The 16,560-nt window shown below is 35.6% G+C and overlaps 1 protein-coding gene across 1 annotated transcript; it reads right to left on the reverse strand.

Moving 5' to 3' along the window:
• Positions 1-11,267: 11,267 nt before the first annotated feature.
• LOC125608909 lies at positions 11,268-13,470 on the reverse strand. Its single transcript, XM_048779547.1, has one exon. It carries the CDS (start codon positions 12,017-12,019, stop codon positions 11,444-11,446), a length of 576 nt encoding a protein of 191 aa, XP_048635504.1. The 5' UTR covers positions 12,020-13,470; the 3' UTR covers positions 11,268-11,443.
• Between the last annotated feature and the right edge of the window lie 3,090 nt (positions 13,471-16,560).

Consider the following 16,560-nt stretch of genomic DNA (forward strand, 5'->3'; position numbering starts at 1 on the left):
AGACGACTTACATGGAAGTCGTCCAACTTTGTTTGTTTAAAAAAAAATTCGAGAAGGCTTCCATGTAAGTCGTGTAGGGTAAGCGGGTTAGTTTTGCTTTTGACCGGATTGTGTCAGAAATTTGACTTTTCCTAGACGACTTACCCATAAGTCGTCCAGTAGAAAATTAAAAAATTAGTATTTTGTTATATCTAGACGACTTCCATGTAAGTCTTCTCATGTTAGTTTTGCAATTGAAAAATAAAACATAAAACAAAAAATTCTAGACGACTTATACGAAGTCCTCTATGATTTTATTCCGAGATTCTGGTCAAACCTTGCTTATCTTGGACGACTTCCATGTAAGTCGTCGGACGGACGATTTCCGTGTAAGTCGTCTATAAAAAAATTGTTTTATTTTTCAATTGCAAAACTAGCCTGAGACGACTTACATGCAAGTCGTCTAGGTATAACAAAATATTGATTTTATAATTTTCTAAGTCGTCTAGGAAAAGTCAAATTTCTGACACAATCCGGTCAAATGCAAAACTAACCCGTTTACCCTACGACTTACATAGAAGTCGTCTCAAATTTTTTTTAACAAACAAATATGGACGACTTCCATATAAGTCGTCTAGGTTAAAAATCAATTGTAAAACTAACCCAAATGGAAGACTTCCTAGAAGTCTACCAGATGACCTCTGTGGAAGTCGTCTGCGTACATGTTTAATATACTTTCATTTTCTCTAAATCTATAAAGAGTTTTTAATATTTTTTTGTTAATTCATATATATTAGTTGATGTTTGAGCTCCTGAATGAAATTCATAACTTAATTGGTTTTAATTATGAGTTTACCGACATTCATGTGTATTAATGTTTCGAGAAGACTTCCATGTTAGTTTTTGTTAAGCAACTTAAGATATGTTTATTTAATTTTCAAAAGTGTTAAGTAACTTCAAGAATATCAAGTAATATGGTTTAATGTGTCTTTCTAGATCATAAGATATACTTTTTAACTTTCAAAAAATTTGAAATTTGAATTTTCACTTAAAATTTTGAGTTTCCTGCTTAAAATTTTAATTTTCCGCTTAAATTTCTCGCTTTAAATTTTAAATCTTCCGAAAAGACTTCCTAGAAGATTTCTAACGAAAGTGATCTATCTTTGAACTTATGTAATGATTTATCTTTTGTGAATTTGACTAAATTTTCTTGAGAATTCTTCTCCCTTAGTTATAATAAATTTGATTAATTTTTGGTGTTATTGTGTTTTTCTATTGAAGTTGTATCTTCAATTATGTCAACTAATTTTGGCAAGATAATATTGTGCAATATGAACATATTTACCAAAAAAATTTATTAATATCTCTTCAAATTTACAAAAAAAAAAATAACAACTAAAGAAGTACACATGCAAATCACAAAACAGAAGTCTTTTGGAAGACTTTCTGGAAGTCTTCTGGAAGAATTCATGAATGTCTTCTAGCGAATTATATTTTAGAAGACTTCCGAGAAAACTTCCCATAAGTCCTCCAAAGTCTGCTCCAGATCTGAAAAACATGAATATCAAACCCAGATTTGAAAAACATGCATATCAAAAAACGTTCAAATGGCTTAAAAACAAAGAAAATGAGTGGAAGATATATATATATATATATATATATATATATATATATATATATATATATATATATATATTTTTATAGAACACACAACGAACATATCCAAGTGGAAGATGAGAACCATCTGGTTAAAAACCTGCAACAAAAAGATAGATTAGTGAGAAAGACATGAGACAAAAATGAAAAATTCATATAAAGTTTGGTGTTTTCAAGTCAAAGCGAATAGTGTGGGTTCGAAGAGTTTTGGTTTGAGAAAAAGGTAAGAGCTTTATGCAACATGAGGTTACCAAATGAAAAAAAAAAATCAGACTTAAAAACTTACAAAAACGCTCAGATCTGTTATGAAAGGGAGACATGTGAGAAGACTCCGTCAAAAGACTTCCAAGAAAACTTCCTGGAAGACTTCCTGGAAGTCCTCTATCACATTATATTTGTTGGGGTCAAAATCGGTCACTGCGGAATTAATGTCTGAAAGTCCGTAAAAATCGGCATGAACGTTTTTACGAAAAATAATCTTTATAAAGAAATTTTTACGAAGAGCCTTGCGGTAAAATATTGTTCAAATCTCATTCGAACCACTAAATACCGATTGTCCAAAGGCAACTGACACGTATCTAAACCAGCCACGGACGAGCTCGAGTATGTCGATCGGACCATGGACAAGCCAAGCACGATCGCTACGCAGCGACCAAGCATGCACATTGAGATTATGAAAGAGGGTTATAAGAACGATCCAATAAGTCCATGTATCTTTATCAGGAAATTCGACAACAAGGGCTTTGTGATCATGTCGGTTTACGTGGACGACCTGAATATAATAGGAATCCCTGGAGAGATTTCCCAAACAGTCGAATGTCTAAAGAGAGAATTCGAGATGAAAGACTTAGGGAAAACTAAGTTCTATTTGGGACTACAATTTGAGTATGTAAACAATGGAATCCTTGTGCATTAGATGGCATATACAGAAAAGATACTCAAGAAATTTAATATGGACCAGGCTCATCCATTGTCGATTCCTATGGTCGTAGGTCATGAGGTCCTTAGACCTAGAGAAGGATCTGTTCGGACCAAAGAAACCGGACGAGAAAGTGCTTGGTCCGGAAGTGCCTTACCTAAGTGCCATTGGAGCTTTAATGTACTTAGCTAGCCACACTAGACCAGACATTTGTTTTGCCGTGAATCTATTATCTAGATTTAGCTCTTGTCCAACTCTTAGGCAATGGAATGGAATAAAACATCTGTTCAGATACCTGCATGGAACCAAAGATCTCAGATTGTTCTATACCGACCGGCCAAGAGAGAGTTTGGTCGGATATGCAGATGCAGGGTACTTATCTGACCCACATAATGCTAGATCTCAGACATGATATTTGTTTATACATGGTGGGGCTGAGATCATAGCAATGTATGAAGCAAGCCGTGAGCTTGTGTGGTTGAGGAACATGACCGGCCACGTCCGTGTAGAGAGTGGTTTGGGCGTGGGAAAAGAAGAGCCAACAATCATCTATGAGGACAATGCATCTTGCATAGCTCAGCTCAAAGATGGATACATCAAAGGAGATAGGACAAAGCGTATCTTGCCCAAATTCTTCTTCACCCACGATCTGCAGAAGGCCAAATAAGTTCAGGTGGTTCAAGTTCGGTCAAGTGACAATTTTGCCGATCTCTTCACCAAGTCTCTGCCAACCTCAACGTTCAAGAAGCACGTTCATCAGATAAGAATGCGCCAGCTGAAGGATCTTCAGTGATGCATTCATCAGGGTGAGTTTCATGCGTTGTACTCTTTTTCCTATCTACGGTTTCCATTTTTCCCACCTTGGGTTTTTGGTTTTCCTAGAAAGCTTTTAATGAGGCAACATCGAGCATGTTACAAAACCATAAGGTTATGGCATCCAAGGGAGAGTGTTATAAATCATTATGTGGATGGCCCATAACCAAGACAAAAGGAGAAAGCCCATCAGCCACATCTAGGCCCAGCCGCGGCCGCATGGAGGAAGAGAAAGTCGGAAAAGTTCATAGTCGGCCATGAGGATACCTTAGTTTCCTTTTCTATGTTTTAGTAGTTTTCCTAAATCTAGTTGGATTAGGATTTGTACTCTTTTCTTTTATCTATACTTTGTAATCCCTATATAAAGGGACCTTCTGATTCATTAATAATACATACACATTCCCCATTCTTTTACAACACGTAATGTCTGGTGGTTACAAAGGGGAAAAGCGTAAACCGACCTAGGAGCGAGTATATAAGGAGTCCTAGGCAAGAGGCACCAGGGGGAGAATTTTTCACAGCAAACTTAGCACTTAGATCAGTTTAGGCAATTTTCCGTTTTTGTTATTCGAGCTGCGACTCAATTAGGTTGTTGCCGACTTAGGGTTTTAGAACTAAGAATCTTGCCGACAGCTCTCGTAGCCCAGGCTTTTAACTTGTTGCAACGCTGAAACGCGAATTCAGAATAAGATTTACTTTGCTCTCTTTTCGATTTATTATCTTTTCTCATCTTTATTTCGTGTATGATTGCTTGGCATGTGGCATTAGAAGATATCCAGGACCTCTGGGAAATTAAGGCTCTCCTACTTTCCTTATTTAAACGGAAATCGACAGTGCGAATTTCGGTTCCCACAATATTTTAGATCTGAAAAACATGTATATCAAACCCAGATCTGAAAAACCTGCATATCAAAAAACGTTCAAATGGCTTAAAATAGAGAAAATGAGTGGAAGATTAGATAGATCTACCTTTATAGAACGCACAAAAATACATATCTAAAATTAATAGATATACCTTTAAATGAGTGGAAGATAAGGACCATGTGATGAAAAACCTGCAAAACAAGATAAAATAGTGAGAAAGACATGAGACAAAAACAGTAAATTGATATAAAGTTTGATGTTTATAAGTTGAAAGAGATTAGAGAGAGGTTGGAGAGTTTTAGAATGAGGAACATAACATTTTTGTTGCAGCCATTTGAGAGGAGGAGAGAGAATATGTAAATTATTCTTTATATATGGAGACAAAATTTCTAATAAGGTTAAATATTTTCGATTCAGAAGACTTTCAAATAAGTCTTCTAATAGAAGAATTCTTAGAGAACTTACTTGTAAGTCGCCCAGAAGACTTCAATATTTTTAGCGAGAGTTAGAAGACTTTCAGAGAAGTCTTATAATCGCCATACGACTTACATGTTAGTCGTCTAGACCCTAAACAAACTCCTAAACTAAATTAACTAACTAAACAATTCATAAAATAAAATTAAACTTAAAAAGTGTATACTATACACATAAATAAATACATATAGGTAAAATTTCAATTTTTCAAAAAAACATTTAAGTTTTCCAAAATCTGACCCTAAGAATACATACAATACTACAACATATGTTGTCAAACCCTAAGCCAAAGAATATCATGATTAAGTACTTTCATTCATCTATGTTGAAAACTATTCAATTTTATTATATCTTAATTTATATCACTTAAAATTGTCTATAATTACATGATTTTAATTTTTTACTTGTCAAAATATTTTTTTTTAAAATTTAAAAATTATTTTTAGGATCAACTATACCAGAAGACTTCCATGGACGTCATCTAGACGACGTACAATATCTCAGAAGATTCAGAAGACTTTCCAGGGATATATTCGTAAAAATGAGTTATGTTTTTTTGTTTGGCCAGAAGGGGCTGGCTGTAATTTCACAATGCTTTTGGGTTACTTTTGCATTTGATTCAAGTTTGGGTATACTTTTGCAATCAAAGTCAAGTTTTGAGTCATACTTGGTAAATCCCTATTTTTATTTTGAAAATTTTAATATATATTTTTAATTTTTTTTAATTTGAAACCATATTTCTAAAAACTCACCCCTTAACTCTAAACCTTAAAGTCTAGATTAGTTAATCATGTCTATAATGTATTTTTTATTTTTAAAAATTTGAAACTCTATCCCCAAAAACTAACCCCTTAACTTATGGGAACCGAAATTCACACCGTCAATTTCCAGGACAGCTCTGTCTCGTTTTCACAAGAAACTTAAGCTCCTCAAGCAACCTTCGAGAACTGAATAAGACACATTATGTAGACTTGCCAGCGCGAACAGAGCAAGCATATGCGGAATTATGTAAATGTCAAAATACGGTTCTACTGGATCCAAGTCCAGGAAATGTCGCACGGGCAGCAGAGGCTGAGGTAAAGTGGAGTAGACTAGCACGCATTGAGGAGAAGTTTTATAGGCAAAAATCTTGTGTTCGTTGGTTGGAAGCAGGAGATCAAAATACAAGGTTTTTTCACTCCATGGTGCAAACGAGGGCCGCAAGAAATATGATCAGAAGCTTGGTTAATGGGCAAGGTGATGTTCTCACTTCTGATCATGACATCAAAAAAGAGGCAGTCTCTCATTTTCAGACCTTCTTGCAAAGCCAGGACTCCACACTAGAGTACATCTCAGTTGCTTCTTTGCAGGGGTTGTTGACATATCGGTGTTCTAGTGTAGATGCAGCTGTACTTGCTGGCCCTGTGACAGCTAAGGAGATTTATCAGGCTCTACATGCTCTACCAAACGACAAGGTATCTGGTCCAGATGGCTTCACCAAAGAGTTCTTCATTGCAGCTTGGCCTATTATTGGAAGGGAATTCATTGTAGCAGTGCAATCCTTCTTCCTCTTTGGGTTCATGCCTACAGGATTGAATGCTACCATTTTATCTCTTATACCAAAGACTACGAATGCTCAGACAATGAAGGACTATCGGCCTATTGCTTGCTGCAACTTGTTATACAAGGTTATCTCTAAAGTTCTCGCTAATAGGCTAAAGGTTATTTTCCCTGAGGCCATCGAAGCCAATTAATGCGCCTTTATCACGGATCGGTTATGGCTGGAAAATGTGTTACTTGCCTCTGTACTTGTCACAGGCTATCATCGGTCAGCGAATGCAACAAAGGCAGCAAAGTGTGCTATCAAATGTGACATTTCCAAGGCCTTTGACACTGTGAAGTGGTCCTTCATTACCTCGGTGCTGCTTGCAATGGGTTTACCTCCTCAGTTAGTAAACTGGATTCGGCTCTGCAACTCTACTGATGCGTTCTCGGTGTCTGTCAATGGTAGTCTGGAAGGATTTTTTACAAGTGCCAGAGGGATCAGACAAGGCTGCTCACTTTCTCCTTACCTATATGTTATTCTCAATAACGTCCTCTCCAAGCTATTGAACAATGCGGCTGAGGCAGGCGAGTTTGGCTATCACCCGCAATGCCAGGGAGTTAAGCTTACACACTTGAGTTTCGCCGACGATATTTTTGGTTTTCACTAAGGGTATAACGGACTCGCTTCTGGGTGTTTTGGAGGTCATGAAACGGTTCGCAAGGATGTCTGGCCTACATATCAACGCTAGTAAATCTTCTATCTTCGCATCTGGAAGTAATGTTACTGATCTCCTTGCTACAGCATAGTCACTGAATATTAGAGTTGGAACCTTGCCTATTCGCTATCTAGGTATGCCACTGACAACTAAGACGCTCTCAATCCATGACTATGAACCGCTAATAGATAAAATCAGAAGTAGAATCCTTTGCCGGTCCAACAAGACCCTATCATTTGCAGGAAGGCTCCAACTAATCAAGTCAGTCATTGCTAGCACAGTGAATTTTTGGAGTCAAGCTTTTATCTTGCCAATTAAATGCCTTGACAAGATAGAAAGTATGTGTAGTGCCTTCCTCTGGTCAGGGTCTCCTACTCAAACACATAAAGCGAAGGCCAGTTGGGATGATTTATGCGTTCCGAAAGAAGAGGGTGGACTTGGGGTTAGGAAGCTGCGGAGTCAAACAGAGTTTTTGCTCTGAAACTAATCTGGCGTTTATTCACTCAAACGTGTTCTTTGTGGGTGGGCTGGGTGACTCATTACTTGCTCAAATACAATTCCTTCTGGGATGTGAGAGATGATACAAAAGGGTCTTGGATTTGGAGGAAATTACTTAAATTGAGGGATGTGGCATATGAGTTTTTCAGGATCGACATAAAGGATGATAAAAGCTGTCACTTTTGGTTTGATGATTGGATGGGGCAGGGGAAGCTGATCAATATCACATGACCTACAGGGACTACTTACTTGGGTGTTAGGAGACATGCAAAAGTAAGTGAAGCTGTGACATTGGAGGGGTGGAGTATAAGAGGTCGAAGAAGTCGTAGGTTTCATAACCTGCATAATAGTATTTTGGCAAAGGAGCCACCATGGCCTGAGAAGGGCGGAGGTTGCGGAAGCATGGAAGTGATGATTTCCGTGACCACTTCAAGTCAGCTAGCACGTGGGAGCAACTGAGATCCAGGCGAATTACAGTAGAGTGGAGTCGAATCATCTGGTTCACGCAAGGAGTCCCTCGATTCTCTTTCATATCTTGCTGGCCATGAAGGACAGATTATCTACAGGTGATCGCATGAGACAATGGGGCATGGTCCAAGGATGTGACTTTTGTGGGGAGAGGGACGAGACAAGGGATCATCTCTTCTTTGTTTGTCCCTATACCTACACGTGTGGGAGAGCCTGGCTCGAAGATTTGTTGGAAACAACATCAACTGGGATTGGCAATGGACAGTGCAGCGTTATCAGCGAATGAGGCAGTTGGAAGTAGATACTATCTTAACTAAACTTTTACTGCAGACAACAATATATCACATCTGGAGAGAGGAATGCAAGACGCCACCAGCAGAGCAGAGTAACCACTGATCATATGCGTCGGCTTATTGACAAGGCAGTGAAAAATAGAATAACTTCTCTCAAGTATACGTATGATCACAAGTATGGAGGATTGCTTAGTAGATGGTTCTTGCTTATCTTTTTATAGGGGATTTTTCTCAGTATCATTATAGAGTACCTACATAGTCATATGTGTACATAACATTCTTTTTTTATTGATTAATAAATTTGAAATTTCATCAAAAAAAAAACTACGTTTTTTATTTTGCAACTTTTCGTAGCTTTTTAGAATTTGTTACGAAAATTTCGTAGCTATTTCGTGGCTATAGCCAATATTCCTACTAGTGTTCACCCCTCACACCCCCTAACACCCGTCGAGGCTTTCTATACGATTTGATTTTGTATTCAAGAAAATTATCATAATATTATTGTTTATAGTCATTGCATATGTTGAGGGAGAGTAGGTTTCATAAAAGACTTGAAAAAAAGAAAAGGTCAAAAGACTTGGCTAGAGTAGATTAACTTCATTAATTAAGAGTCAATAATAGATTATAATATATTCAGCTGGCCAAATCACTTGTTCCTTAAATGAAAATCTCTTTTTAACCAAATCTTTAACAACTAACATTAGCCAGCTACAAATATACATCAATCCTCTGTCAAAATCTCCCTCAAATCACCCATTATATCTCCATAATCAGTTAAATAATATTTTAACTAAAAACAACAAGCAAAGATTCCAATTTCATTTTTATAAAAAAAAAGATTCCAATTTCAAACATGCTCCTAGTTTCTGAATGAATATCGCTGCACAATATCCGCCGAAAATATTTTATACTAAAAGAATAATATATCCAAGGGTTTCAGTTAGAATATTACCGAATTCACAATTTTTAGTCAAAACTCAAAACTAAACGATTTGTTGGGTGTTAACTAATAATAAGTAAATAAAAATTTTAACAATATGAATTATTTTTATATTTTATTTTGAATTTACGGAATCACAGAGTGGCTAAAAAGAGATATACCATTCCCCAAGTTGCAGAACTTTTTTAATGATGGAACACTGACTCACCTAACGTTTTCTTTGGAACACTGAATCACGGAACTGGCTTTGGGTGTTCGGTAGCTCCCTTGGGTTGGGTTCGGTTGGTTTGCATTTTCGGATATTTGATATTATGCTCATAAATTCTATTCAGGTTTTACTAATATTTGGATTGGATTTAGTTTGGTTCATTCCATGTTCGGTTAAGATCGGATTATAACTAATGTATGAAATCGCCTAAACATATTTTTATAAAACTAACAAAAAATAATCAAAATATATAAATTATTCAAAAATCTAATTAAAATTAGATAGACTGTCTAAACTAACTAAAATATTCAAAATGACAAACAAAATAAACTATTAAAATCTTTAAAATATTCTTAAATATTTAAATTACCTTCATATATATATATAAATATTAACATATTTAACTTATTTAATATATTTTCGGATTCTAGTTTGGATTTAGGTTCGGGTTGTATCCCGACTCCAAAATACTAAGCTCTTATGTTCCTTTCAGATATTTTTTGTTTAACAGTTTGGATGCGGTTTCTGTTTTTTCGGTTTAGGATAAAATCGTCAGGGCCTAGTAACTATATATACTATTAAAGCATAATATCTCCTAGGATTTTGTCCTAACTTGTTGAATTATTTACAAAGTCATGCAACTACTATTTAAATTTAACTCTAATATTATTTATTTAAACTAATCAAAGAAATATTCCCAATAAACGTTTTTGGAAACTTTTTTTCACCCCTATTAATGTTGTCTAAAAAATATTAATGTTGCCTAAAAAATATTGAATCATTAATGCAACATAATTTGGGTAGTAATATACCCCCTTATTATTCTTATTAAATTTCCATTTTGTGTATTAACATATTTAACCAAAATATCTTCGTAATTATATATCATCTTATTATTCTCATCTAACAAAATGTATTGCATACCGTTTAATGATGCCCACTTATTTAATATTGAAAGTTTTTTATTTTTGTTAAAATGTTGGGCAATTCTCTCAAATAGATTATTTTAAGTTTTTGTCATAAAAATAGACCTAAAAAACTAAAATGACCAAAATAACATTTTTATTTTGAAAATTTTAAATTTTTTTTATTTTTTAAATTTTGAAATCTTATCCCCAAAACCCCACTCCTCAAATCTAAACCCTAAACCCTAAACCTTAAACCCTAAACCCCACCCCTTAACTCTAAACTCTAATGTCTAGATTAATTAATTCTATGGGTATAATTTGTATATTTACGTCTTTTGATAAAACATTTAAGTTTATTTTGGTCATTTTTATTTTTAAAATTTATATTTGTGACAAAAACTTTTTTAGGTCTATCCTAGAGAATTTCTTTAAAATGTTTAATAATGCCCATTGAGAAAAAAAAATTGATCGTGAATTATTTATCCTAAATATTTGTATGTCAATGCACTTTTAAAAATCCAATTTTAACAAATTGTACAGGTGTTACAAAAAAATACAAATTGTACAAATCTATTTTTATGAATATATATTATTAAAACGTAGATAAAAATTTAAATTAATTTAATTACTACATATTGTATTATGAATTATATACATTTCAATAACTAAATCATCATTATTTAGTAAAATAAATAAAAATAAATTATATTTTATATCAATATATTAAATTAAATTGGATTACATATCAATCACTCATCGGTTCAAGGGTTAACTTTAGGTTTTAGAGGGTTTTTTGCGGATTTCAACGGGTAATGGATAGTTCTTAAAACCCAAACATGATTATATATCAGATCACTGGGTTTAGCAGTTCAACTAATGATTCGGATCGGGTATAAAAGCGGCTGATTTAAATACAAAAAATGTTAAAATAGAAAAATTCATTTTAAATTAACAAAACATTTGAAACTATTAATGAGGTAATGTTCCGTATTTTAAAAAGACGGATCAAAATCTAGTCAGACAATTAATAAAGAAGAATCATATTCGCTGACAATTAAAAAAAATCAAGAAACTAATATTTTCCACTTTATAATACACAGATTTGAGAAAGGTGAAAATGAACAAATTAATAACCTGCTTTAAACTCAAGTAAACAAAAACAATAAGAAACTAGCAGAAAATCTCAACCTCTGTACAATGGAGACCTTTGTTGAAATATCATCTTCGATTGCCGAAAAACCTTACTCGGGCTCGGAAAACTCCACCCCTTCCCTTTTCCCGTCGCCGGAGGGTATTTCATATCTCCCACGACCGCAACAGATCTCGACTTCCTCATGATCGCCGGCTTCGTATCTCCTCCTTTGTTTCCCATCAACATCCTCCAAAACGACACCGTTTTTCTACTCAGCCCACGAGCCGGTTCAATACCCGACCCGGAATCGTCAACTGTATCCGGTTTAATCGGAACCGCCATCGATTTTGATCTCCGAAACGCAGGTTCGCATTCGATCAAACTCGCGACTTGACCTACGGACCCGCTCCCAGGGAAACTAAAGGCAAAGAGGGAGAACGAAGAGGAAGACGAAGAAGACGACGGAGAGAAACACACGGCGGCGCGTGAGCTACAGGAGCATGGTATATCGGTAGCACAGTCAGGGCAAAGGGAAGAGAGTCGTTCGTGGAGACAGAAAGGGCAAACGCCGATAAAACCGCGTTTTGAAAAGTGTTTGGGACATTGCGAAAAACCATCTTCGTCCATGTTTTTTTTCCTTTACAAAAAATTTCTCGCGTTTCTCTTCACTTTCTCGGAGTTTGAAGAAGTGGGAGAGAACAAGAAGGAATAGTGCTTTTATAAAGTGTTTACTCTGCGTTTTAACGGCGTTTACTCTGCGTTTTAAAGTCCATTATTGATTAATGATACGGTGCGTTTCATGTTTAATGTTATTTACGTTTTCTGCCAACTTCGTTGGTACCATTCAGTTCATTCACGTGCGGCATGATGACTTTGGATTATTAAATGAAACGAATTGAAATTTATTTATATTTAAACTATAACCAAATTCAGAAAAGAAAAATTCAAATTCAGATTTTTTTATAGAGAATTTATGGTTCAAATTCAATTTCGTAAGGTTTATATGCATATTGTTTTCTGGACCAGAGTCAAATACTCAAATTCATAAGTTTTGAATATAATTAAATGCTGATAGTTTTAGTTATTTCTTTCAAAATTGTTCTGTAAAATCAAACCTAACGAAATAAGATTTGTTCCTAACCAAATAAAGTTTGTTATCAATTCTATGAAAGTATTGTTTTCAGAAAAAAAATCTATGGAAGTATTGATGCGAGCCATTTTTAAATTTAAAATTTAAAAAGAGAGATAAATGTTGTAGATTGAGTTATCTTAAAATCTAGAAATGGATTTAACAAGTGCACGAATCAAAATATTTGACGTAGTAGATATAAAATCATGTACGTGCTTAGACAAAGATAATTCCGAGTTATGGAGACAAGCTTACTTGGAAAGAAAGCGACCTCCGTCTAAATATTTTAGATCACAGGCACAGCGACTTGGTTCCTTGGCAAAATGTTAATGGAAAGTAATCTTAACACATAAAATAGTTGGACGAAAACAAATATAACTCGTCAATTTGGTATATTCGCGTAAAACTTTATACACATAGACAAACGCAGTTTTCTTTCTTGACAAAATGAGAATACTAGATTAATTATTTTTTTTCCTCGTAATTGTGATAGATTATAATAAAATAAACATTACAAATTTATATGTTTTTTTTGTAAACATGTTAAGATTGTATTACCATTTTCAAGGTCTTTTATAAAAATTACAAAAATATACAAATATCATAGTAGAACAAATTATAATTACAACAATAAATAACATTGTTACACGATTACTAAACGTTAAAAAAAAAGAAGTCCAGTAAGGCAGAAGCGACACACGTTATGGATACTCAATGTTGAGACGACCTTTAATATATGAATCACGAGCTGGTAGATATTGGATTTCCCAAGCTCGCTTCCAAAAGATCACCCACCACGAAAATCCAATTATGTTCATCAAGCACAACACCATAACAAGACCAGAAATTGCGATAGACGAAAATGGAGATTAACCGGGGCTTCTAGCTCTAGTGGTAAAGGACTTACAGCTGTGAGTACCGCCACCTGGGTTCGAATCCCGGCCACTGGAAAATTAACATTTCAGCATTGCCAGGGACAGACGACCGACACGTAGCAACACGTGACTAGTATGGATCACTTATGTAGGGGCAGGATACCTCTGTATAATTCAAAAAAAAAAAAGGAGATTGCTCCAGGATAGGGATACTGAGCAACTAGCACTTGTCGAAGATCAGCCATCATTTCACCAACTATCGGAACCAGCCTCCTCTGCTCTTCTTTAACAAAGCTCACAAGCACCTTATTACTCCTATTGAACCCGAGAGAACCCACATGAACCACCTATCAAAGCTTTAAGCTAGAGACTGTTCTTATTGGAGAGGCATGTGGCTAGTAAACCTGCCACAACTACCAGAACCTGCACGATGAAAAGAAGACACATCACAAAGCTTTGAGTTCGAGAACATAACCCCGAAAATGTCGTGAAAGCAAGAAAAACACGCTGCCACCGAGAGAGCAGACCAAGGTTGAAAAAAAACAACACAACCCTCTCTATGCAACTTCCTCCGAGAACTGAATGCAAACTTTCCACCATAGAAAAACGCTCCAACCAACCCGCTTCCTCAAAATGCTACAACTGACTAAGGGAGAGCTCAGACTTCGAAAAAGGCTTGAAAGTCTCGCCTTCTAGTCACAAGGGCTAACTGCACCCACCTTAAAAGAGACCTAACAGCATCTCACCACTACCGCCGAAGAATACGCCAAGACCCAAAATCTATACACATCTCTCTCTCTCTCTCTCTCTCTCTCTCTCTCTCTCTCTCTCTCTCTCTCTCTCTCTCTCTCTCTCTCTCTCTCTCTCTCTCTCTCTCTCTCTCTCTCTCTCTCTCTCTCTCTCTCTCTCTCTCTCTCTCTCTCTCTCTCTCTCTCTCTCTCTCTCTCTCTCTCTGGTGAGAAGAGAAGAAAATGGGTTCGTGAATATATATATAAATTATATGTTTCTTGTTTTTAAAATAATCTCTTATTTAGTCATAGTAGCTATGGTAATTTAAAAAAATTATGTTTGATTTAATTGAATAAAAAGAATATAGTGTTAGAATAAAGAAAAAAATAAAAACAAAGGTGAAAAGGAAGAGTTAACAAAATTTCACCAAATTCAACTAAACTTTAAGTGTGAGCAAGTGTAAAGTCCTAAGCGTAAATAATTGTGAAGTCCTAACTTATTTTGGAAGATAAAGTAATGAGATGATGAACTTGTCCAAATTGACTTCAAGAAGCAAATTAAATTGTTGGAGAGAGTTCAAAATGGTTTGAATTTGAAAATAGAGTTGTTGAATAAAGAAAACTTCTTACCCAAATCTTTACCTAGTCACCTCTTTACCCAGCTTTATCCTCTGTAACTCTACTCTATACAATCAAACATGATCCCCTTCTCTCTATTATTAATAGTTTATCGTATCTTAAATCTATTTAAAGACATCTCATGTAACTAATGTCATTATGTTGAATTAATCATTCTTCTTCACAATACTTGGTTATATTTATTCTCTGATTCTCTTAGTGTCTCATGCTCACAAACACTCTCAATCTTTCTACTCTCTTGGATACTTTTATGCATTATGTACCAGTTTACTTCATTTACCATCTATTCTCACATGGTATCAGAGCCTACCAGTTCTTGAGACCCAAGAAAGCTTCCCTAAGTTCTGTTTTTTTGTTCAATCTTCTCAAAACTAGTTGAGTGCACCTTTTTGTCCAGTGGTCCATAGCACTCCAAGATGGAGAACTCAAGAACTATGACAATTCTAGTGGTTCACAAGGGACATAACTACCTTCTCGGGTTCAGGATGGTGACGACAGTCCTTCGAAGCAAACAAATGACAGCAATAATACCTTATGGTATTGTTCATCCTCCAAAGCTACCTTAAAGCATCCATTATGGAAGCGTATTACTATTGTGAAAGTGTAAATGAGCTGTGGGAGACTCTCCACAAAGTTTATGTGAACTCTTCTAACCTATGTCGAGTGTATGGGGTCAAGAAGGCCATCAACAATCTATGACAAGAAGAAATGGAAATTCACTGAGCATTTTAGGAAGTTCAGGTCATTATGGACTGAGCTTGACATGCTTAGACCAGCCACAACTGATTCATCCACCTTTAATGAAAGAAGATAACAAGACAAGGTGTTTGGACTTATCCTCCTCAGTTCAACCTTTAATGATCAGATAAAGCATATATAAGGTCAGACAAGTTTTCTTCCCTTGTTGAAGTGTGTTCTCAAACCCAAAAGGAGCAAGGGTCACATGGTTTCTTAGAAGCAAAAGAAGGTCTCTCTTAGGCCAACCAAGCCAAAGGTCTTTCTCTTGACAAAACATAATATTACAAGCAAAAGAAAAGGAGGGGATTGAGGTGGGAACACTACAAGAAGGAAATACATACCAAAGAAGGGTTATGGATTCTGAATCCACACTTCAAACCACGCAAGTTCAAATAGGTGCTTGGAATGGAGGTCAAGGAACCAGCTCAGGTTCTTTTAGAGTAAGAAGTCTCTCATTCCTTTGATTATGTCTATTTCTTATGTTTTATGTGTAAGTTATCCTAAGGCTGCTAAGTTATTTGAATGTCTAAAACCCGCTATAGGATACTTGATAAGTTTTTTCCATAGTTATTCTAATCTTGATAAATGTTTGATTAGAGTGTGACCAGACATAGAGCTGTCCCATGTTCCAGTCCACAATTTGTGATCTTATTTTTTCTTTAGTTTCTGTGATGTCCAGGAAACACATGATGGGTCAAATGAGACCATGAGAAACCAACGGTTAAGGAATTTCATATCCCATTGCACAACACCTCTTGGGCATATCAGTTTAGTATTTATCAAGATGGTTAAGAGGCGGTTAATGAATAGAGAGCTTGCTCATTTAGTGTGTAATAGAGTATATCACATTGAAGAGAAGATGTCATCACTAAATCTAAGAAAGCCGGTGGTCCAAGGACAAGGCAATGATAAAAGCTCACTTCCAAGCTTAATCCTACCCTTATACCTTCTAGATCAAGCTTGAGGATGGGTGTGAGTGGGCTGCCAAAGTCTCACTATTCAAGACCAAACATGCCCACATTAAAGGCACAATCTGGGACTCCATACTGAGCCAGAACA

This window comes from Brassica napus, chromosome A5 (assembly GCF_020379485.1).
Source record: "Brassica napus cultivar Da-Ae chromosome A5, Da-Ae, whole genome shotgun sequence".
NCBI classification, from domain to species: domain Eukaryota; kingdom Viridiplantae; phylum Streptophyta; class Magnoliopsida; order Brassicales; family Brassicaceae; genus Brassica; species Brassica napus.